Source organism: Mesocricetus auratus, unplaced genomic scaffold (genome assembly GCF_017639785.1).
Source record: "Mesocricetus auratus isolate SY011 unplaced genomic scaffold, BCM_Maur_2.0 Super-Scaffold_100022, whole genome shotgun sequence".
NCBI classification, from domain to species: domain Eukaryota; kingdom Metazoa; phylum Chordata; class Mammalia; order Rodentia; family Cricetidae; genus Mesocricetus; species Mesocricetus auratus.
In genome coordinates, this window is record NW_024429203.1 from 16,534,891 (window position 1) to 16,557,677 (window position 22,787).

At 42.3% G+C, this 22,787-nt stretch overlaps 1 protein-coding gene across 12 annotated transcripts in view; it reads left to right on the forward strand.

The window, feature by feature from the left end:
• Msantd2 (Myb/SANT DNA binding domain containing 2) overlaps window positions 1-18,856 on the forward strand; it is a 36,777-nt gene extending 17,921 nt beyond the window's left edge. For 2 of the 12 annotated variants that reach the window (XR_005870320.1, XM_040730073.1), the window contains one exon: window positions 5,707-9,321. Coding sequence is in view for 10 of the 12 variants with exons in the window: in XM_040730073.1 (XP_040586007.1) it covers window positions 5,707-5,763 (57 nt within the window). In the remaining 2 variants the exon portion in view is untranslated. Of the gene's footprint in view, window positions 1-4,705; window positions 9,486-11,646; window positions 11,708-17,368 lie in introns of those variants that run through there. The other 10 variants (XM_040730070.1, XM_040730069.1, XM_040730071.1 and 7 more) reach the window with 10 other exon arrangements.
• The last annotated feature ends 3,931 nt before the right edge of the window (window positions 18,857-22,787 follow it).

Genomic DNA, 22,787 nt, shown 5'->3' on the forward strand with positions numbered 1-22,787 from the left:
GAGTTTAAAACGTGAAACTAAAATTAAAGCCTTTATTGTAGAAGATTCATTTTCATTCATTCACATCTTCATGTTGATGATGGTGGTTCTTAGGCTATCAGTTCCTCTTAAAGGAGCTTGAATTACAGCAGAAGAAACATCTATGAGGTATAGTTCCTTTTTGACTATAAAAACAGGTAAGTCTGAAGCTTACTTGCCAAAGGATGTTATAGGCTATGGCCATTTCCTCGTGCTTTCTATTATTTGCTATATGAATAAATGGTTGGGGACTTGTCTTCTTAGAGATAACAATGGAGATGAGATGAACTGTAATGAGTACAAGTTGTATTCCACACAATGACACTTTTATCAACATTGGAGGTGTACACAAAGGCAGTCCTATAAGTTCCATTATAATGGACTCAAAAATTTGTTGTCATTTAGTCAAGTCATTGTAGCTATCCTTATGTCCTGTGATAAAACATTACTTAGCATGTTGTGATACTAGTAGAATAAACCTACTCTGTTGCCAGTCGGTCAAAGTATATGGTAGCCAAGATGAAGGCTCACTTCCTAGTTTGCTTTTTCTCTGTTGCTTTGATAAACATGGCCAAAAGCAATTTGAGGAGAAAAGAATTTATTTCATCTATCAATTCCATGATAGATTACAATCTATCATGAAGGGAAGTCAGGACCTAAACTCATTTAGGACCCTGAAGACATGACCTGAAGCAGAGACCATGGAGGAACACTGCTTACTGGCTTGTTCCTTTGACTTGGTCAGCTTACTTTATTATACCATCCAGGACCACCTGCCTGGGTGTGGCGCTGACCATAGTGGACTGAGCCTTCCCACATCAATCAAGAAACTGCCCCATAGGCATGCCCACAAGGCCAGCCTGATAGAAACATGTTTTTCGGTTTAGGTTGCCTCTTGTCAGATATTAACTGTGTCAAGTTGACAAAAAGTAATAAACAGGGGAGTCTGATACAGGAGGATTTCTGTGCATTTCAGGATAGTCTGAGTTACAGAGTGAGACTGTCTTACAAAACAAAACAAGAACAACAAAAAAGATATCACATAGTCCCACATTTAAGTATGGACAGTGCATAATACTTGAATATGATAGTGTGTGTGCTACTGGTAGTTTAGGTGTGTGCTTCACAATCATTGTATAGTGTATTAACTTAGTCATTACTGTAAGAATGCCCCCTCATGTGCAATGATAGACCCATGCCTATTAGGTTTGGGTAAGTACACTATAATTTCTGTTCCAGACAAAACTGTCTAACAATACAATTTTTTCTTTTCCCTTTTTTTCCCCCCATGAGATGGGATCTTATGTAGCTCAGGCTGGTTTGAAACTTACTGTGCAACTGAAGATGACCTTGAGTGAATGATGCTTCTGCCTCCACTCCCCAGTGCTGGGATTACAGGGGTGTACCCACCCTGTCCTGTGGTGATCATTAAATTTCTTCCAGCTTTCTAAATAAAGTTAGGTTGCCCCAAGGCAGAAACTTAGAGTAAACTTATAACTTGCTTTTCTATTAAGTTTTCATAGAAATGGTAAGAGATCTCTTCCCCTCATTCAGTTATGGTTTATAGTTTATACTGTATAAATGCAAAAAAACCCCACCCATTTTTAGAATTGGTTAAATCTTGATTTAATGTTTAGGCCTAGAAGTCTTTTGTTTTTCTTCCTTTAAATTGTGTGTTCATGTTTGCCTAAATGTATGTTTGCATCATGTTCATGCTGGTTGCCTTCAGAGATCAGAAGAGGACATCAGGTCTTCTGGGACTAGAATTAGAGTCAGCAGAGAACCACTATGTGGGGGGCCAGGAATTGAATTTGGATTCTTTACAACATCATCCAGTGCTCTTAACTGTTGAGCTATCTCTCCAACCATGGGACTGATGTCTTGTTGGAGGGGTCTAGTGCCTTAAGTTTTTAGATGAGCTTTTATGCATGTCAGGGTTGATTTCATAAATACATAAACTTACTAATGGAAACACTGTAGGTTGTCTTTGTTTGTTAGATGTAGTTTCCAGTAAGAAAACAAGTACAGTTGGTAGTAGTGGTGGCACATATCTTTAATTCCAGCACTTAGGAGGCAGAGGCCAGCCTGATCTGTAGAAGGAGTTCCAGGATAGCCAGGACTATGGTCTCAAAGGAAAAGAAAGGAAGGAAGGAGGAAAGAGAAAGAAAAACAAGTACAAAATGAGATAATCACATGGATAGCATATGAAAGTGATTAAGTGGCCTACTATTCAGGTTCATTTTTTAAAAAGCATTATTGGGTGTGCCCCACAATGTGCATGTGGGTGTCAGAGTACAGCTTTGTGCAATTGCTTCTTCCTATTCTTTATATGGGTTCTGAGGATCAAACTCAGGTGGCTGGTCAGGCCCGTTCAGCAAGCATCTTTACCTGCCCAGCCTTCTCATTGACCCAGTCAGTGGCTTCACTTTTAAATTTTGAGTAGAGGCTTCTTTTGAATTTCAGCAGCAAGGTAATGTTACTACAATACAAGCTGGTCAGGATTTTTCTGGTTCTTTGGGGTTTTGTTGTTAGGGTAGTGGCCTTAGTTTGGGGGCATGATTGCGGAATTGTTGCTTCATATGAAGTGCTTGTATGCGGACTTACATTTTGAGTATTTTGTTATTGTTTACTTATGTGTATGTGTCTGAGGAGGTCAGATGGGTGTCTGATCCCCTGAAGCTGGAGTTACAGGTTATTGTGAACTTCCTGGTCTAGATGCTGAAAATGGAACTCTGGTTCCTAACTACTGAGCTATTTCTTCAGTCTCTATAGAGACTTACAAGGAGAGGAATGTTTCCCTCTGCTGTGCTAGAAGTACTTTTGGGAGTGTGCTTCCCCCTCATTATCACCTATTAGTAAATTAATGACAGTTTTAATGTTACCTGAATACCACTGGAGTCAGAGCCCCCAGTGAGAAGTATTGCGAGAACAAGCACCTGGAAAAAGATTGTGACAGCAGCTTTGAAGGAATGCTTTTCCTGGAGCACCAGCCTGTACAGATGCCCACCCTGTTTAACGTTCCCTTCCAAGGTAGGCTCTGTTCTAAGTGCTTTCCTAACATGCCCGAGGGGCCATTCCCAGTCTGGCATATACAGCGTTTGCCAAGCTTTTCCATAGTACCTGCCAGTTTTGTTGGAGTTCTTTAGTTTTGTTTTGAGATGGGGTCTTGGGTAACCTAGGCCGACTTGTATTTCCAGAATGAATTTTGAAATATTGCTTATATTGCCACGTCAGAAAAAAATTGTTGCTTATTACATAGAAAAAAGTGCCTTAAAAAAAGTGACATGAGATCTTTGTATATTCTTTTTGTTATTGTGATAAAGTTTGGTTATATAGCCAAGGATAGCCCAGAATTTTTTTATTCTCCTGCCTCTACAGTGCTAGGATTACAAGTATGCTCCACCACATTTAGGATAAATTTTTTTTACTTAAATAATTTATTAAAATGAATTGAGAAACCAAGCAATACGTGACTTTTTTTCTGAATCAGACACTGTCCTCTCTTGTTTTTATTTACTTGTTTGTTTATTGTGAGTTTTACTGAAATTTTCTTAAAAAAAAAAACCAGGAAATCTGGGTGCTGCATAGCATGCCTTTGGCTCCAGTTTGTAAGACGTTGAAGTGGGGAGATCTCTTGACTTTGGGTCCAGCCTTGACAACATAGCGAGACTTTGGCTCTGAGAGGATTACACTCAGGTCACCATGTTTGCTGGTTCCCTCTTGCTGACCCTGGTTGTGCCAGCCTTTAGAATCTCTCCGGAAGCCTGTCAGGCAGATTAAGTCTACTTACCTCAGACTTCCCAGTACACACTATGTTCTTTATGGAAGAACAGCCTGTGTGCTGTGTGTAGCACAGCAGCTTTGAACCAGAGATGTGTGGGCTCCTGGGAGATCGAGTGAAGTTTTGTGATATTCATTTTCTTCAGGAGGGTATCCATGATCTGCCAGGCTAAGAAATTTCTCCTGGACAAAAAATAGGGAAAGCAAAAGGTTTAGAATTAGAAGGTTTTTACTTGCCAAAACTTTTCTATAGAAGGGGGGGATGGGGTGACACAAATTTCCTATATTATTTTCTTAGTTCTTGTTTTTGTTTGTTTGTTTGGTTTGTTTGATTGGTTGTTTTGTTTTGAGACAGGGTTTCTCTTTTGTAACAGCCCTAGCTGTCCTGGAATTCGCTCTGTAGACCATGTTGGCCTTGAACTCACAGAGATCTGCCTGTCTCTGCTTCCTGAGTGCTGGGATTAAAGATGCACACCACTGCCCAGCTTGTTTGTTTGTTTGTTTGTTTGTTTTTAAAGAATTTAGTCAGTTAGGAAGTCAGTTTGCTAGATATTAATGTACTAAGATTTGTTTTAGGTACTTTCTACCCAAAATTTGCAATTGTATGTCAAAAGATATGATTGTAAATTTATGCTTTTGTTTTTGTTTTGTTTTTTTTTTCCCATTCTTTTTTGAGACAGATTGCTCTATTTAGTTCTGTCTTGGGGGCTGGCCTGGAATTTACAGAGATCCTCCTACCTCTGACTCCCAGTGTTGAGATTACAAGCATATGTCACCTACTGTTAGCATGTTAGGCAAGCACTCTGCCAACTGAGTTACACCCCCCAGCCCCCATATGAGAGAGAGAGAGAGAGAGAGAGAGAGAGAGAGAGAGAGAGAGAGAGAGAGAGAGAGAGAGAGAGAATGAATGAATGAATGAATGAATGAATGAGAATGTGTGAGTGTGTTTCTTAGGATTGAACTCAGGGCCTTATATGTGCTAAGCAAGTATTCCACTGAGCTGTGTCCTTAGACCTTTTTGAGTTTTTATTAAACTTGGTGTTTCATTGCTGTAGGGGTCACTAGTAGTAATTGTAATAGGAGTTTAGAGAAAACAGTTCTGTTTTACAGAGACTACTCATTTACCTTAGCTGGAGGTATTTGTTTGATGGGGTTGTTTCCACAGACATGGTCTCACTGTATGCCAGGCAGGCCTTGAACTTGCAGCAGTCTTTCTGCTTTGCACGCTGGGATAGATGTGAACTGCCATGCTCAGTTTGAAGTGTTATTCTGACACTTACACATTTTGATCGTGTGAGTGAGAATTTTGGGTTTGTCATGTTTAGTTGGCCATTTGGGTATGCTTTTATGGCCAGTTTGACAACTACATTTGAAAAGCTGTGTATTGTTTGTTTTTTCTTATAACATTGTTTCCTGCTATTATAACTAAGCTGTCCTCCCTGCAGGTTCACTTTATTTTTCATCTGACATCTTAGCCCAATGAAGCCAGTGTTTTCTAAACAGCATGTTTATACGGCTATTATGACTTATTTCTGCTCCTCCTTACTGTATGCTCTGTTCCACTCGCTCTCAGCTCTGTTAGAACAGTGGTTTTTGTCATGGTGACTATTTTACTATATGAAGTGGGAAAAGTACGGAGCCAGTAGCAGAATCCTTGGCCTATGCCTGTATGAGCTATCTAGTTCTCCTCCTGTGTTCCCAAACCAGGGAGGAACTAGCTTTTCCCACTTGTGAATGCAAGCAGAGATTAGAGGACACTGAAGTGGAAAACCTCAGTCTCACCCTGAGTAACTTGATAATGTCAGGAAGGGCTTTGAAACCACTGGCCCTGCTTGTAGATCTTATTTTCCAAGCCTTTCATTATTTAATTTGCCCTTTTCTGAACTCTACAATTTCCCTCTCTTGTAGCTGGTTCGATGCCCAGACCTGAATGCTGTGCTCCAGCTGTGGCCTCACCGGTGCTGAATAGAGAGGAAGAGCCACCTTCATAGCTTACATGTGATTCCTCTGCTTATACAACCCAATACTGGATTTACTTACTTTGGCAAGATAGCTGCATTGTGCACTGTATTTAATGTTACGTGTACTGTAACCCTGGGTCTTTCTCTGCATTGCTGCCGTCAAACCCTCAATCCTGCCAATCTAAAACTCCTGCCTTTGTTTACCTGCCTCCCTCCCCGTAGACTCCTCATACATTCATCCACAATGAATGTCATCTTTTTATTCTCTGATTTTCTTTTAATCTTAAACTCTGGCAAGACTTTCCCTCTGTCCTGTACATTGTCAGCTGTCAGCCAGCTTTTCCCCTTGCTTTGGTAATGGAGCACCCAACCCTCAAGCCTTTTCTCTGGTTCTTTTCCATTTGTAGTCCTGAAATCCAGGCACTTGATATGGTGGATTGATAAGCATTCATTCACTTGGCGTTTCTGAATCAGGTACTGGGAACAACTCTGGTGTGGCCCCCTGAAGTTACCCTATTTAGTTCTGTTTAGATTTCCTCGACTCCTCATGACCTCTGTCTGGGTGGATAGTATAGTCTTACAGCCCTTCCTCCAGGGAGGAGAGTAAAGTGTGCAATCAGCTTACCAGAGATATTTCTCATAGTAAAGAGGTTGACTATTGTCATTTCACAGAATAGCCTTTAGTAGTTTTAAGTTTTTCCAGTTAGAGATTAAATTGCTATACATTTCTGAGACGGGTGAGGTAAATGAAGCAAGATTATGTCATGTTAAGTAGACCGTGACTCACCAAGAAAGCCAATTGGTGTATCTTGTTGGATTTGGTAGTTGACTCAAATGGGAGCTGCAGCCTCATTTTCTTGGACTCTGGAGAATCATGATGCCTGATTTAGAGAAGATTTTAGTTGATTTATTTAGGATTGTTGATGCAGCCACCCAGTCTTTTAATTATATGCTTTGATTAAGCATTTAGAGGATAATGTATTGTATAATCTTTTCAGTGGGTGGTAAGAATTGGAAGGTCTCCAAATGTCCTTTTTTATCTATGTCTAAGCTCTCAAGTGAATTCTAGTGGGTCCTAGGGTAGCAGTTAAGCGGGTGTGTGAATCGTGCACCTCAATGCTCCACCCCCACCATCTTAATGGATGTGCCCTGTTTAAACAGACTGTCCTTGAGTTTTTGGTGTTTGTTAGATTTACAAGGTACTGCTTACCTGTATTTGTATCTTGAAGGAGAGAACACTGATTTGGAAATCTTTTTAATGTCATTTCAGTACATCGGCACATTGTAAATATGTGTTACAGGTATGTACTACAACTAGGAGGTGTGCTTAGTTGTCAGAGATGCTGATTTCATTACTCACAATTACATAACCAAAAGAAATTATAAGCTCAGTTTGGTGGCTTTGAACAATGTCTTTTCTCTGGTTCCTCCCCATGTATATTATCAAAATTTTGTGAATTTATTTTTGATCCAGAGAATAAATGTTTACAAATATAGAAAGAAATCGGTAGATTTGCTTGTGCCTATCACTTCCTCATAAGTATGACACCTTTTTGGAAAGGAAACATTAATTTTTTTCCTTGGCTTCTGGTGTAACCCTGGAGACAGAGCCAGTTGACTGACTTTGGTGTTCTGAATGCTATTCTGTAGGCAGCCAATAAGTAGTGAGAGAAGGGTACGCTTTCCATCTCCATTTATGGTCTCAGAAGGGGGAAAGGGACAGGATTGGGACTCTCTATTTACAGTTGTTAGGAATCAAGAGTGGTTGGGTGTTCTTGGAGGCAGAAACTAGACATTGTAAGATAAAAATAAATTGTCAGGGGCTGTTTGCAATTCAAATTCCGATCTCTGAGGAGGGCAGAGGGTGCTGGGAAAGGGGAGTTTGTGCAAAGTCAAGTGAGATTTGCAGTGCTTGTCTCTTTCCATTGGGAGATTTGACCATGACACACATTTTCCAAGTTTACGTTTCTGGATTCTAGAAAGTTTTGCCTATGGGGTCATGATTCTCTGTTGCAAAAAGAAAGCTGAGATGATTTTTAAAGAGTTTATGGGAAGCCTTGGTTCTCTGTAAGGTATCATTTGAGGTAGTAAGAGAGATGCTATGGAAGGGAGATGCTTTTTTGGGGCGGCCAAGGCTTCAGGGTGGGTGACTGTGTCTGAGGGAGACGATCATGTCTCATGCTTTTATTACTCTTTTTGGCTATTTGGATTTCTGGCCTCAAGGGACAGATTTAAAAAGTCTTTGTGAAAGTGTCTTGTAGATTGTCTGCCAGCTTTAGTTTAAAGGTACTGCACTCTCATGGAGATGCTCTAAAGACCCAGACTTGGTCATGTATTGGCTTATGGAATGTAATCTCTCTGTCTTGATAATGCTTATACAGTAAGTTAGAGATAAACTAGTTTTAGCGGTTAAGTTAGAGAATGTTTAGGAGCCACCAGGGAAAGAGGGTTTTATCTCTCAAAATTCCTAGTGAAACCCCATAAAATAGAAGAGTGATTAGAAGGAAGAAAGGGAGGCAGAGAAACATAAGCCTGAATGTTATTGGAGATTTAAGCTGAGACAAAGTCCTTGATTTATCTTTTGATGTATTAAGTAAGATAGCATGAGGTGTGTACCATTAAATTTGGGAAACTGGGCTAGTTTGAAATATGTAATAGAAACAAAGACTGTAAAAAGAGTTGAACAAGGCAATGATGTTACCCAGGTTTTGTCTTATATAATGGTATTTATTTGCTGTGTGTCTAGTGACAGAGGAAGGGTAAGAAAGACTGTTGATTTGTTTAGTTGGCAGTTTCTGTTGGCAGACGAGTAAAATGTAGGTATTAATGTACTACTTCGTAGTTATTGTGTCTGATATTGGGGACAGGGACTTAGGACATTATTGAGTTGCTGTCTGCTTAAACTGTAGAAGTTTTACCATGACAAAGTGAATTAATGAAGAACACAGACCCTGTAAGGGTTCCGTTTTGTTAGCTACTTTGTCTAGGTAACTGGTTTCCCCTGTACTCCTTAGCCAAGGGTAAGGAAGTTTTTCTTCACTTGGGGAAATTCTTCTTTCTGTCCTCCTTCCCTCACGTTTTCCAATTCTGGGCACCATAGCAGCTCTCTCTCCTGTGGCAGGTGTGCATCCTATTGGCTGGCTGGTATTTCTTTTTTTTCCTCCCCCTTACCCTTTTTTAAATGGGGGAGGGGGCATAAAATATGTGTCTGGGGTACATGCAATAATGTTGTAATGTTTCTTGTTGTTTTAATTGATAATTGCAAAATAATTGTTTGAATTATAACATGTTTGAGTAAATGCTAAATTAGTATTGTTCTAATATAATAATGAATTTGAAATCTAGCATTCCTGTAATGATGTGTCTGTGTTTGTTTGTCTGTGTCTGTCTGATAGTAATTAATATCTGTGGTCCGTATCTGGAGGAGGAAGTACAGCTTTAAAGGAATAACAAAAGACTTTGTGTCTTAGACCCTTCGCAGGTGTTACAGTCGGGTGAAAGAACATGGTGTTGGGAAAAGAAAGAGCAGTTACACATTTGAACAGTTGGAACAGGTGTTTGGTCAGGGAGGATGGGATGCTCAGCCCTGCCAGCCTGTACTTATTAACAGTAGTGGCTTGTACCAGGAGCTGGAGTCAGATGGCAGCACTATGGAGGACTATTCACAGGAGGACTGGGGAAACCACAGTCAGGATCTCCATGGCTATCCAACAGATCAGGAATTGGGTAAGAAAACCAATATATGTGCTTTTTTTCTGTGTGTGTGTTCTTGGTATGTGCACTGGTATTTACCATCTGTGATAGCTTCTAGTGCTTTCAGCACAGGCATATTGCTGAACTCTTTGAACCAACATGGCCATCCTGGGTTTAGCATCCAATTGCCAAGTAGTACTTGGTGAGTGGGGTACCACTAACCTCTCTATAGGTAGAACAATTCCTAATCTGAGTCATACAAGGACGTTCACTGACAGAGTCTTATGCAACTCAAAATACCCTGCTCTTTCTAGCACTAAGATTTCTGCCAAGAGTACTGACTCTTGGTCCAGCTACTTAACTCTACATTTGAGTGGCTTAATTAAGAGGGTACTCATAGTTTTTGTTTGCTTGCATCTCTGTATGTCAGACATTCCAGTTTTGACTTTCTTACTTGGGAAGTACTGGTCAGGTTTTAGCTATATACTGTGTACATCAGCAGCAAGTTCATGAGTATGTTAGGAATAAATGCCCTTCCCTCTCGTGAGGTGCTCAGGTGACCCCTGAGAAGATGCAGGCAGGATTGGCTGTATAAATTTGTTTCCCTTCCTTAAGGAAAAAATTAGAGAAATCTTGCCTAGTGACAGAGAAATAAAGAAAAAGGGTAGACTGTTAACATATTTTCTATGATTACTGTTATAACTTCTCCCAAATATTGGAAGGGAAAAGGAAAGAGGCTCTCAACTTTTAGGATGCCATTGTTTTTTTTTTTTTTGATAATAATTTTTTATTTAACTTTTTACACATGCTACTCCCATCTCCCTCTCTCTCCCCTCTCCCCAATTCCCCCAATATCGTACTTCATCCCCCCTCCACTCCCCAGGAAGGGTAAGGCCTTCCATGGGGGATTTTCAAAGCCTGTTATATCATCCCTGGCAGGACCTAGGCCCTTTGCAGGCAGATGGACAGAACTAGAAAAAATATCCTGAATGAGGTAACCCAAAGCCAAAAAGACAAATATAGTATATACTCACTCATAAGTGGATATCAGACATAAAGCAAAAGATACCCAGTCTACAATCCACAACCCCAGAGAGGCTAGAACCCTCTTCCAGAAACAGATGGAAGCAGATGCAGAAATCCACAGCTAACCAATGGGCCACGCTCCTGAAGTACAATGGAAGTGAGGGAGAAGTGATAATATGAACAAAGGAATCAAGACTATGATGGGGCAACCCACAGATTCAGCTGACTTGAGATAATGAAAGATCACTAACTCCAGTCTGACAAATGGGGAACCTGCATAAGACTGAACTAGACGCCCTTAATATAGGTGACAATGTTGTTACTGGGACAATATATGAGACCACTGGCAGTGGGTCTAAGATCTAACTCTAATGCACAAACTGACTTAGAGGAGCCCATTCTGTATGGAGAGATACCTTGCCCAGCCTAGACACAGGGGTGCGGGGTGGAGAGGTGCCTTGGTCCTGCTTCAATGAAATGATGGGACAGACTTAGTAGACTTCCTAGGGGAGGCCTTACCCTCTCCAAAGAGGAAAATGGGTAAGGGGGGGGGGCGGGGAATGGAGCGGTGGGAGGAGAGGAGGGAGGGGGAACTGGCATTGGAATGTAAAAATTAATTAATAAATAAACCTTTAAAAAAAGAGACTTTCAAATTGTTAAGATTATCAGCCATATGTAAGAAAATGAAGATGGGAAGAATAAGAATAGATGCTAAATGGCCTCGCCTTTCAATCTGATGAGATTAGTAAGGCGTAGACTGCAGTGTCTGCTAACCCTGTTTGCTGTAAAGAGTTAAATCGCCCAGACCTTGGGAAACAAATAACATGCAGAATATGCTGATCCTCATATTTGGAGAATAATTACTTGCACTATAAAACCTACGTAGAAAACCTAAATAGAGCAGAAGAATTTTCATTCTTGTTCTTTTAAAATCATGTTTGCAGTGAAATTAAGCTTTAAGCTCCTTGCTTGAAATCCACTGGTGACCTTGAAGAATTTTATACTTGGGGAGCCTGGTTTCTGATCTTGCATATAAATGTTCGCATCTCATTATATAAAGTTATATTTTTAAGCCAGGTACAGGGAAGTAAATAGAGCTACTTATTCACTTAAATGTATGCCACCACTCATGAAACTATAATTTGTTTCAAAATTCTTTGTTTTTTAGATGAAATGCCAGTTTCAAAGAGAACATTAAAAATAAAACAAGAATCTTCTGAGGAAGCACAGTAAGTAGATGCTTCTTTTTTGCACCAGTGTGTCTAAGTTTAGTAACCCAGGAGGATCATGGGTACCTAGGCATGACAGAGCGACTTCAGCCTTACCACCATGGTAGCATGTCTGTTCATCCCTCACTCTACCACTGGAGACCTGAAATGCCGAATTTTATATACAGGAAGAAGAAACAAGTGTTACGTGAAAATATGTGTTCCACTGTGTTGACATGCTTACTAAGAGACAGGATGAGCCACAAGGACTTGAGTTTAAATGGAGCTGGGTGAAATGGTAGAGGGCCAAAGGACGTTTAGATTCTTCATAGTATTGCAGTTTGAGACTCAGAAAGACAGCTCTTAGGTGACCTGCTTATGCATGTAGAAAGCAGCTCATGGAGGAAGGACTGAGAAGTCCAGGCTAGAGCCTCTCACAGGCCAGCTGTTCTCCTCCCTCAGAGTTAATACCGTCTGTTACATTTGCAGTTCCTTTTAGTGGCTTTCAGTGAGTTCCTTATCAAAGCCATTAAAAATAAAAAATAAAATGTGGGGCTAAATGAAGAGCACTCCTCATTTATTTTCCTGGTAACTGAATTCATTGCACCCATGCCTTCTGTGCTATCCACATGTGTGATCTTGATGTTAGAGACAGGAAGAAATGAGCTGCCACTTGTCACTAGCCTTAAACCCCAGAACTTTTTTGGCATTGGATCTTCAGAAATAGAAGTGTGCAGTTCTCAGGAACTACCCAGATAACTATGGTGCCAGACTGTTGCAAGTTTCTGAAATGCCCTTGTGCTAAGGCCAGGAGGACTCTTTGGTATGCTCCCGCCCTCTGCTGCTCTTTCTCTGGGTGTCAGCTCAACTAAGGAGTAGAAGGTTCTTCTAGTACGCCATTTACTTCTCAGTTTAGTACTTCTGAAATTCTTTGCAGTGTCTGACTAGTACTCATAATGTGAATTTCTGAATATAATAAACATATCTTGATCTGGGCAGTGGGTTGGGTTTTGTTCACTCTGTCTCTGTCTCTCTGTCTCTTTGTTAGTCAGTAACTAACTGATCTATGCTTCATAAAGAATATTCACCTAATCATTTCATTAACTTTTGTTTTCTTTTTTTGTTTTTTCCATATATTTTTTATTTAGCTTTTTACACATGTCACTTTCAGTTCTCTCTCCCTCCCCTCCTCCCCCAATCCTCCCAACCCATCACCCCCACTCTACCCCCCCCACCCCCGCTCCTCAGGGAGGGCAAGAGCCTCCATGAGGGATTTTCAGAGTCTGTCATATCATCCCAGGAAGGGCCCAGGTTCTTCCCCATGTGTCCAGGCTGAGAGAGCATCCATCCACATGGTATGGGTTCCCAGAGTCCCTTCTGTATGCCAGGAATAAATACTGCTCCACTCTTCCAGGTCCCACAGTTTGCTAAGGCCTCCTCTCTGTCACCCAGGTTCGGTGGGAGGGTGTCTAGATCAGTCCCATGCTGGCCCCTCAGTCATCAGTCTGGGGTCCATGTGTTCCCCCTTGTTTAGGTCAGCTGCCTCTGTGGGTTTGCCAGCACGATCTTGATTCCTTTGGTCATCCTTCTTCTTTGCAACTGGAGTTCAATTCGGTTCACAGCTGTGGGTGTCTGCCTCTGCCTCCATCAGCCACTGGATGAGAGTTCTAGGATGGCATATAAGGTAGTCATCATTCTCATTATCATGGGAGGGCGTTTAAGGTAGCCTTAATGCCAGTTGGTGTCATTCTTGTAGACCTGTGAAGATCTCACTAGTGCCAGATCTCTCCTCCAACTTATAATGGCTCCCTCTTTTCTGGTATCTCCCATCCTTTTCTCCTCTATCCTTACCCTGGCTCAACCTTCCTGCTCTCCCATGTCCTCCTCTCCCCTCCTCTTTTCCCCCTCTCTTTCTCTCATCTCCTTCTACCTTCCCCTTCTCCCCCCTCCCAATCCAATTAGGAGATCGCATCCCCTAACCCTTCTCCGGATTACCATGCATATCTCTCTTAGGGTCCTCCCTGTACCCTAGACTCTCTGGCTGTGGGGTTGTAGGCTGGCAATGCCCTGCTCCATGTCTAAAATCCATGTATGAGTGAGTGCATACCATGCTTGTCTTTTTGTGACTGGGTTACCTCACTCAGGATGGTTTCTTCCAGTGCCATCCATTTGCCTGTAAATTTCAAGATTCCAATTTTTTTTTCCTGCTGAATAGTACTCCATTGTGTAAATATACCACATTTTCTCTATCCATTCTTCAGTTGAGGGGCATCTAGGTTCTTTCTAGGTTTGGGCAATTACAAATAATGCTGCTATGAACATAGTTGAGCAGATGTCTTTATTGTATGAGGGTACAGCTTTTGGGTATATACCTAAGATGGAATTGCTGGATTTTATGGTAGACTGATTTCCATTTTCCTGAGGAATCTCCATACTGATCTCCAAAGTGGCTGCACAAGTTTGCACTCCCACCAGCAGTGGAGGAGTGTTCCCCTTTCTCTACATCCTCTCTAGCATAAACTGTCATTAGTGTTTTTTTATTTTAGCCATTCTGACAGGAGTGAGATGGTATCTCATAGTTGTTTTGATTTGCATTTCCCTAATGGCTAAAGATGTTGAGCACTTTCTCAAGTGTCTCTTGTCCATTTTGGACTCCTCTATTGAGAATTCTCTATTTAGTTCTGTACCCCATTTTTTAATTGGATCCTTTGGTGTTCTGGAGTCTTGCTTCTTGAGTTCTTTGTAAATATTGAAGATCAACCCTCTGTCAGATGTGGGGCTGGTGAATATCTTTTCCCATTCTGTGGACTGTTGTTTTGTCTTGTTGACTCTGTCCTTTGCCCTGCAGAAGCTCCTCAGTTTCAGGAGGTCCCATTTATTAATTGTCGATCTCAGTGTCTGTGCTACTGGTGTTATGTTCAGGAAGTGGTCTCCTGTACCAATTCGTTCAAGGGTACTTCCCAGTTTCTCCTCTAAGAGATTCAGTGTGACTAGATTGATGTTGAGGTCTTTGATCCATTTGGACTTAAGTTTTGTGCATGGTGATAGATATGGATCTATCTGTTGTCTTTTACATGCCAGAATCCAGTTACTCCAGCACCATTTGTTTAAGATGCTTTCTTTCTTCCATTGTATAGTTAATCTTACCAAAAGCAATCTACAGATTCAACGCAATCCCTATCAAAATACCAGCATAATTTTTCACCGACCTTGAAAGGATAATCCTTAATTTTGTATAGAAAAACAAAAGACCCAGGATAGCCAAGGCAACCCTGTACAATAAAGGAACTTCCGGAGGCATCACCATCCCTGACTTCAAGCTCTATTTTAGAGTATAGTCATGAAAACAGCTTCGTATTGGCACAAAAGCAGACAGGTGAACCAGTGGAATCCAATCAAAGACCCTGATATCAACCCACACACCTTTGAACACCTGATCTTTAACTTTCATTTTCTAAGTGTTTACCTGCTGTATGCAAAGCATTAAGATATTTCCATGAGCAACATGAACAAAAGTCTCTGCTCTCTACTCCATGTCCTAAGTGTGGTCCTTCCTGAGATCAATAAAACATTTTAAGGGCTGGAGAGATGGCTTAGTGCTTAAGAGCACCTCCACTAAAAGCATGAGGATGGGAGTTCAGATCCCAGCACCCGTGTAAGAAAACTGGGCATGGTCTGGTCCTCTTCTCACTTGGAAAGCTAGCAATGAAGGAGATGGGACTAGGACCATCTTTAGGGTTGGCGCCGCCTCTCAAATGCCCTCTTCTGGCTTCTGTACATGAACACACATGCAGGTATGCATATGGCAAATACACATTCACATATACAAAACTTTAAAGGAAGAGAAGTTTAAATGATTTGATGGTTATGAAAGATAGTTTTCTTTCAAGTGTTGTCCCCCTCAGAAATGGGTCTACCTCACAAAGCATCACAGTCAAATAATGTGAGTGATGGAGTGAGTGCCTTCGTGTCCCCTGAGGAGAGAAATTGTTCCCAGGGAAGTCAGTGCTTATATTTAGGTGATTCTGTGGTCACTCGAGAAGACTGCAAGCCAGATTCATGGGTGAAGGATAAACTCAGGGCACTCTTAGGTCCCTAGGAACAGTTGATAACACAGTGTCAGCGCTTTGCATTTTGCAAAGATAGGCCAGGGAACTAAGAGGACATACAGAATGGCCCTGTAAGGCCTCTCCAGAATGTTCCAAAGCTCTTCTCCTAGAAGATACAAATTTTAAAAGGAAAGTCTGAAGGACCCTGGCCCTTTAAAGATTTTATTAGCAGAGGGCTGCAGAGAAAGCTTAGTGATTGTTTGGTGCTCTTACAGTGGTCTCAAGCCGAGATCCCAGCGTTAGTGTCTAGAGGCTCAGAGCTGCTTCTAACTCCTAGGCGGCCACCAGCACTTGCATATACTCACTCACCCCCCCCCCACACACACACTAGTAATTTAAAAAAAAGTGCTTTTAGAAATCCCCTTTTCTTTATTGTGAGTGTGTTATAAGCACTTTTGTAGGTTAAACTTACAGTTGATTTTAAGGCATGTAATAATTTGATTGCCAACTTAATATCTAATAAGCCAGTCTTACTATATCAAAGTTGGCTATACTTAAGAAACAGTTTTTAAAGATATTTTATGTGCACAGTTTGCCTGTGTGAGGGTGTTGGATGCTCTAGAACTGGAGTTACAGACAGTTGTGAGCTGCCTCATGAATTAAACCCAGGTCTTCTAGAAGAGCAGCCATGTACTCTTAACTGCTGAGCCATCTCTCCAGCCCTGCCTCCTTTTTTTTTTTTTTTTTTTTTTTTTTTTTGAGACTGAGCCTCTCTAAATAGCTACTAAAAAAATAATTTGTGATCTGCTGGGCAGTGGTAGCATATGCCCTTATCCCACACTCAGGAGGCAAAGGCAGGTGGGACTCTTGAGTTTGAGGACAGCCTGGTCTACAGCATGAGTTCCCAGACATCCGGAGCTACACAGAAAAACCTGGTCTCAAAAAACAAAAAACTCTCATGACCCTGGATGAAGTCAGTGACAACGCTTAGTAGTCAAGTGCTTGTTCAAGTCTTTAGGACTGAGTTCAGTCCCCAGAATGTATGGAAAAGTAGGAGAGAAATGACTCCAAAGTTTTCTTCTGACCTCCACACAAGAGACATGGCACATACATATACACAGTAATAATTTTTCCAAAAATTCATGGTTCCTGAAATCCTGGGAGCTTAAGTATTTATATTTAGTAAATTTGATACAGTGAACATGTAAAGCAGTTTTTTTTTTGTTTGTTTGTTTTTTTGGTTTTTCAAGACAGGGTTTCTCTGTATTGTTTTGGAGGCTGTCCTGGAACTCACTCTGTAGACCAGGGTGGCCTCAAACTCACAGGGATCCGCCTGCCTCTGCCTCCCGAGTGCTGGGATTAAAGGCATGCGCCACCAACGGCCGGCAAGCTGTTTGTTTTTAACTCCAGGAACTTGATGGAATATTTCTGACATTTAATGCAATGACCTTCTAGTGACCTTCAGAGGTGTGGGTGTTTAAATATAACATTTTACTCTTGTTGACTGTGTTTTAAGTTCTAGTGGTTCCTATAGAGGGCAGTCTGGGCATTGAACATTTCCATCATAGAAAATTCTGTTAGATGTTGCTATTCAAGACACTTAGAGAATTTGACTGTTAATTTCTCTTTCTAGGAAACGAGACAGCATGCAGAATATTGTACAGATTTTGGAGTCAGTACAGTTGAAATGGGAACTGTTTCAGAGCTGGACAGACTTTTCAAGGCTCCATCTTTCCAATAAGTTGGCCATTTTTGGGATTGGCTATAACACCCGTTGGAAAGAGGACATCCGTTACCACTACGCTGAGATCAGCTCACAGGTGCCCCTTGGCAAGCGTCTTCGGGAGTACTTCAACTCTGAGAAGCCTGAGGGACGGATAATTATGACTCGAGTGCAAAAAATGAACTGGAAGAACGTTTACTACAAATTTTTAGAGATCACCATCAGTGAAGCTAGGTGCTTAGAGCTGCACATGGAAATTGACTGGATACCAATTGCCCACTCCAAGCCAACTGGTGGGAATGTTGTTCAGTATTTACTGCCAGGAGGGATTCCAAAAAGTCCAGGTCTTTATGCCATTGGCTATGAAGAATGCATTGAGAGGCCTCTTTCACCAGATGTGGAGCGCCAGGCCCTGGACCCAGGAAAAGAGGGCCAGGTTGGCCTGGAAACCCTCTCAGCACATGCCTCGTTACAGGTGGAAGTAGAACCCACCCGAATCATCTACTGCTACCTCGGTATTGCTGAGGTCAGGACTCTGCAGCAGTGCTTGTTTTTACATTTTCAAGCAAATACCAAAACCTTCAGTAAAGATTGGGTTGGCATTAATGGGTTTTTGTCTCAGAACTGTATTGTGGATCCTGGAGTTTCCCCTAAATCCATCTATATCAAATTTGTAGAAGTAGAGAGGGATTTTCTGTCCGCTGGCTCATTAGTTGAGTGCCTGGAAAAAGCCATTGGATACCCCTTAAAATTTAACAACTGAGTGTCATCCTTCATAAGGATTTGGGCGTGTGCATTCTTCCCCCTAGTTCCGTTACCCAGACTACCCCACATCCAGATGCTGCCATCAGACTCTTCATGGGAACTATTTCCACGATGAGACCAATGCAACCTCTAAAGAATCATAGTAGACTCTGGGCAGAAAAAGCAGACCTCACCTGAAATGCTCATTTTGAGCAAGCAGGTCTTGCATGGTGGGTCAATTCTTTTTTAAAAAAAGGTAACATCGATTTTTAAATGGATTTTAGAGCCCTGATATAAACAAATGTAGGTACATTCCATATTGGACAAAACTTATACTTTGAGTTTCATATGAAATTGAAATTTGTATTTTTTTCACGTTTCATTTTTACACATCTCTATAAGTATTACTTACAACCTTGGTAAATAAGCAATAGATAATGGCAAGTAAATCTTGAGTCACAGTAAATAAGGCTGTTTTTCAATATTACCTTTAGCTACTATTGTATATAATTTAGAACTTCATTTTTCACCAACCAAGTGTTTTGCTATTTCCAATCAGTGTTGCTTGCAAAGAATTTTGTTTATGTGATGTACCAACTTTTATGGTTGTGTTGCCATTTAAATTGAAAAAAATTAAAGGGATTCCTGACCTTTTGGGTGTGCTGGTTGAGCTTCTGTACCAGAGTGGCTGCAGTGATTGTGGGGAATAGATCCGGCTTTGCGCAAGAGTGAACAAGCCAAGGCTGGGGTGTGGCACACTACTAGTCCTCATCTAGAATTCACAAGGCCCTGGGTTCAATTCCCAAACCTGGAAAGAAAAGAATGACCAAACCCAACAAAAAAGGCTCTATTTTCTCTATATATTAGCAATGACCATAGTCATTTCTTGTCAAAGTTCCAGAGGTCATTAGAAACTATACTGTATCTCTTACTAGAAAATGATTGCAGTAATATTCCTTCTGACTTTAGGAGTATAAATTTGCAAGGCACTTTGACTGCATCTTTTTTACTCAGTAATTGGAATATAAGTACTGAAAGGACAGACTTGATGCCATCTCACCGTGTCTAAGAAAGTGAGGAACCAATAGAAACACAATACTAATGTCTTTGAAAAGTGGTCTGTGAGAGACGAAATTGGAAGGTGTCAGTCCCTTAGGCAATGACTCATGCACAGGCTTCTTTTGAGATTTTGGTGGGTCAGACACCACTCCACTGGGAGGCTAGTACACTTGGCTGAGAACAGTCTATAGCAGTCAAGTCACTTGGTCTTATGGCAAGAACTTGCTCCTTTGGTTACTTGTTTTTAACACCTCTCAGGCATTCCACTTTAAATGGGCAGCAAGCCCAGATAAGAACTAAGTTTCTGATTTTCTGTACTGTTGAAAATAAAATCACAGTATAGGAGGTGATGGTACACATTTTTAGTACCAGCACCCAGGAGCCAGAGGCAGATGGATCTCTTAAGTTCCAGGACAGCTGAGGCTACACAGAGAAACCTTGTCTCAAAAACTAAAAGTAAAATAAAATTGCATATTAAAACATTATTTCCCACAACCCACAAAGTGAAGTCAAATCAATGATCCCCCTCCTTATTTTGATACGATTTGGCTAATTGATGTTTATATATTTTCCTAGTGATCTAGAGTATTTCTAGCCACTGGGATGGTTTATGTTGAGTCTGGGCTTATGGAGTTACCTTTTTTTCCTGATGTAAGCTGCTAAAAATAGGTGCCACTTGAGGGAGAGCATAAATATCCTGAGACTGTCAGTGCAGCACCTGCTCAGCATGCAGTGTGTGTAGGTAGGGGCCTTGGGAGATTCTTGTGAGTTTAACCTTTGGTTCTGGGGTACACTGGTGATCGGAAAGCAGTAATCTCATAATTATCAGTGCCAAACCGGAGGAACAAACATCACCAGGAATATTATCTCCAGTACAGCTACTGACCAACCCAGAACTAACATTAATACTGAATCTATATCTATCTATTATCTATGTATTCCCTAATTTGGCCAGTAGGTACTAGATGGGGCAGAATAGTTTAGGACCATTTGGTGAGGACTTCCTCTTCCTGCATAATATTACTAGGAGTGTGGCATTGTTAAACTCCTGTGATCAAGATGGAGGGCAAAGATGAGATCAAGCCCGAGTTTCCATTTGAGATGGTTGGAAGGTCAGAAAAGTGGACCAAACTGAGCACTGGAAACGGAGGATTGTCAGGACAGTGACTGACAACCTGGTCAAGCAGATAGGTATTCTAGGAAAGATAACAGACTGTCTGGTAACTGAGCATTGCTAAAACAAGTAGACTAATTAAGGCCTTAAGTATGCTTTTTATATGGTCCAGGCAGAATGGAGGCTCTTTATTCAAATGTTTTTCAAAGACTTAGAATTCCTTTAATTTTTTTACATGTATGAGTGCTTTGCTTACATGTATGTGTATGTACCACATGTGTGCTTGGAGGTCAAATTGAGCATCAGATCCCCTAGTACTGGAGTTCAGGATGATTGTAAACCATGTGGTGCCGGGAACCGAACCTTTGTCCTCTGCCCAGTCTGTCTCGCCAGCCCTGATTATAAATCCTTCAGAAGATCTGAGATGTAGTGTAGTTGAGAGAAAGCTATGAAGTTGTGAACTAGGTGTGTGTAAGCAGTTCTTAGCACTGGTGTGTGCTGACACGAGTTTTACACGACAGAAAGCTGTCAGCCCTAAAAAGTGAGTCAGAGCTTGTGACGTGTAACAGCTTCCTCACGAACATCTCGACTTCCTCGGGGTCAGAAGTAGTTGGGGCAGGAGACAGTGAGGAAAATTCCTTTTGGTAAAAGCCTGAGAAGACTGCATCTGTGTCACATGGAGACAGTCATTCCCATTAGATCCCCCCGAAGTAAACTGTTTGGAAGCAGCTTCTGGACCCGGATGGACACACCTGAGTCATCAGATGCGTCAGTGTCACTGGGCTAGAGCCAGGGCTTTGTACTCCCTTTTCCAGGGAGGAGCCATTTGGAGTGACAACTCTGGTCCAGAAACACATGAGGGCTTTTTGCAAGAGTTTTATGGCACTGGAGAGATGGTTCAGAGGCTAAGAGCATTCGATGCTCTTCTAGAGAGCACCACGGTTTGATTCTGAACACTCAAATGGCAGCACAAAGCACTAGGACTCCAGCCCCTGGGTAGTCAACACCCTCTTCCGGTCTGGACACGTGGTGCACAGACAACACATGCCGGCAAAATGCCCATACACGTTTTTAAAAAGCGCTTATAATACTCTGAAATCTAGAAGAATTAGAATTTAGTAGACTAGGGAAACCAAACCAGCCTTTGACAGTCCCAAAGTTTGAAAGTATCTGCACTTGGCTGAGTTGCCAAGGGGTAGATAGATTCCAGAGATGTCAGGAGCAGTCCAGTGTTTGTGCAGGGATTTCATAGAGCCACTGCATGACGGGTATTTGAAGAGCAGCCAGGCTGGCACGCTGGGAAGGAGGTTCAGGGGCACTACAGGTAGGAAAAGCCATTGCACAATGCTGGAGCGATGGAGTGTGTGCGGCGAGGAGCCCAGCTGCCTCCACTACCTGACAGTCGGTTCCCTCAGAACAGGCCACACCTGGCATCCGTGGTTATGCCTCCTCCTTTCCGATTTCCGAAACCTTTGTTCAGTGGCCAAGCTCTGCCCAAATAATTTGGAGCATCTTCTCCAGTTATTTCTTGACTGTTGGGCAAAGGCAAATGGTGCGTGTCCTGCTGAAGCAGCCTCGGGAGGGATGTGGGGCTGAAATTAAAATCACAGAGGAATCATCTAGTCCTGGGAATTAAAGGATCAGAACCAGCCTAAGCCGTTCCCTGCAAGGATGGGCAGCAGCGAAGACACCGGCGGCTGTACAGAAGGAAAAGAAATTTATTTCCCTTCTCCCTGCAGCTGCCCCTCCTCCTCAGTCAGCATTAAGCCTAGGAGCAGCTCGTGGATGAGGAGCTGGGGACAGTCGCCTCAGTTTCCTTAGTCAGTCTTCCTTGTCTGCACCAGTATGGCAAATGGCCAGGACTCCCTCGGGCCTCAGTTTCTGGAAGCCCTCCCTGGAGAACCGGCCCCTCTCTCGCCCTAGGAGAAGGAAGGCCTGTGGTACTGGGCTATCTTGGACTTCCTCCCCCGAAGCCTCCAGCCTGTGTCGGACTGAGAGGGCGCTGGGCGAAAGTTCGAACCCCTACCTCGGGCGTCTGCGCCTGGCCCACATGACCTCTCACTCCAACACGTTGCAAGGCTCTTCCTCCGAGAAGGCCTCCCTGCTGAGCCTGTGGCGCAGCTACTGGGTTTTTAGTGTCGGGTGAGGGTGGCTCCTAGACTTAGGTTAGTCCTCCATTCCTCCCTTGTCACCTCAACGCCCGTCGCCTGCGCGGGAGGTGTGCCTGACTCCCAGGGCTGGTTCCTGGGGGTACCACGACCTCGCCAACCCCGGTGTGAAGAGTAAACCGGCAGAGGCAGAGGGATCCAGCAATCCGAGCCCGAGGAGGGCTCTCCTCCCCCGCTGCGGGTCACTAGCGCGCCACGCCCGGCGGGACGGTGACCTCTCCACCCCTTTGAATGCCCCGCCCCC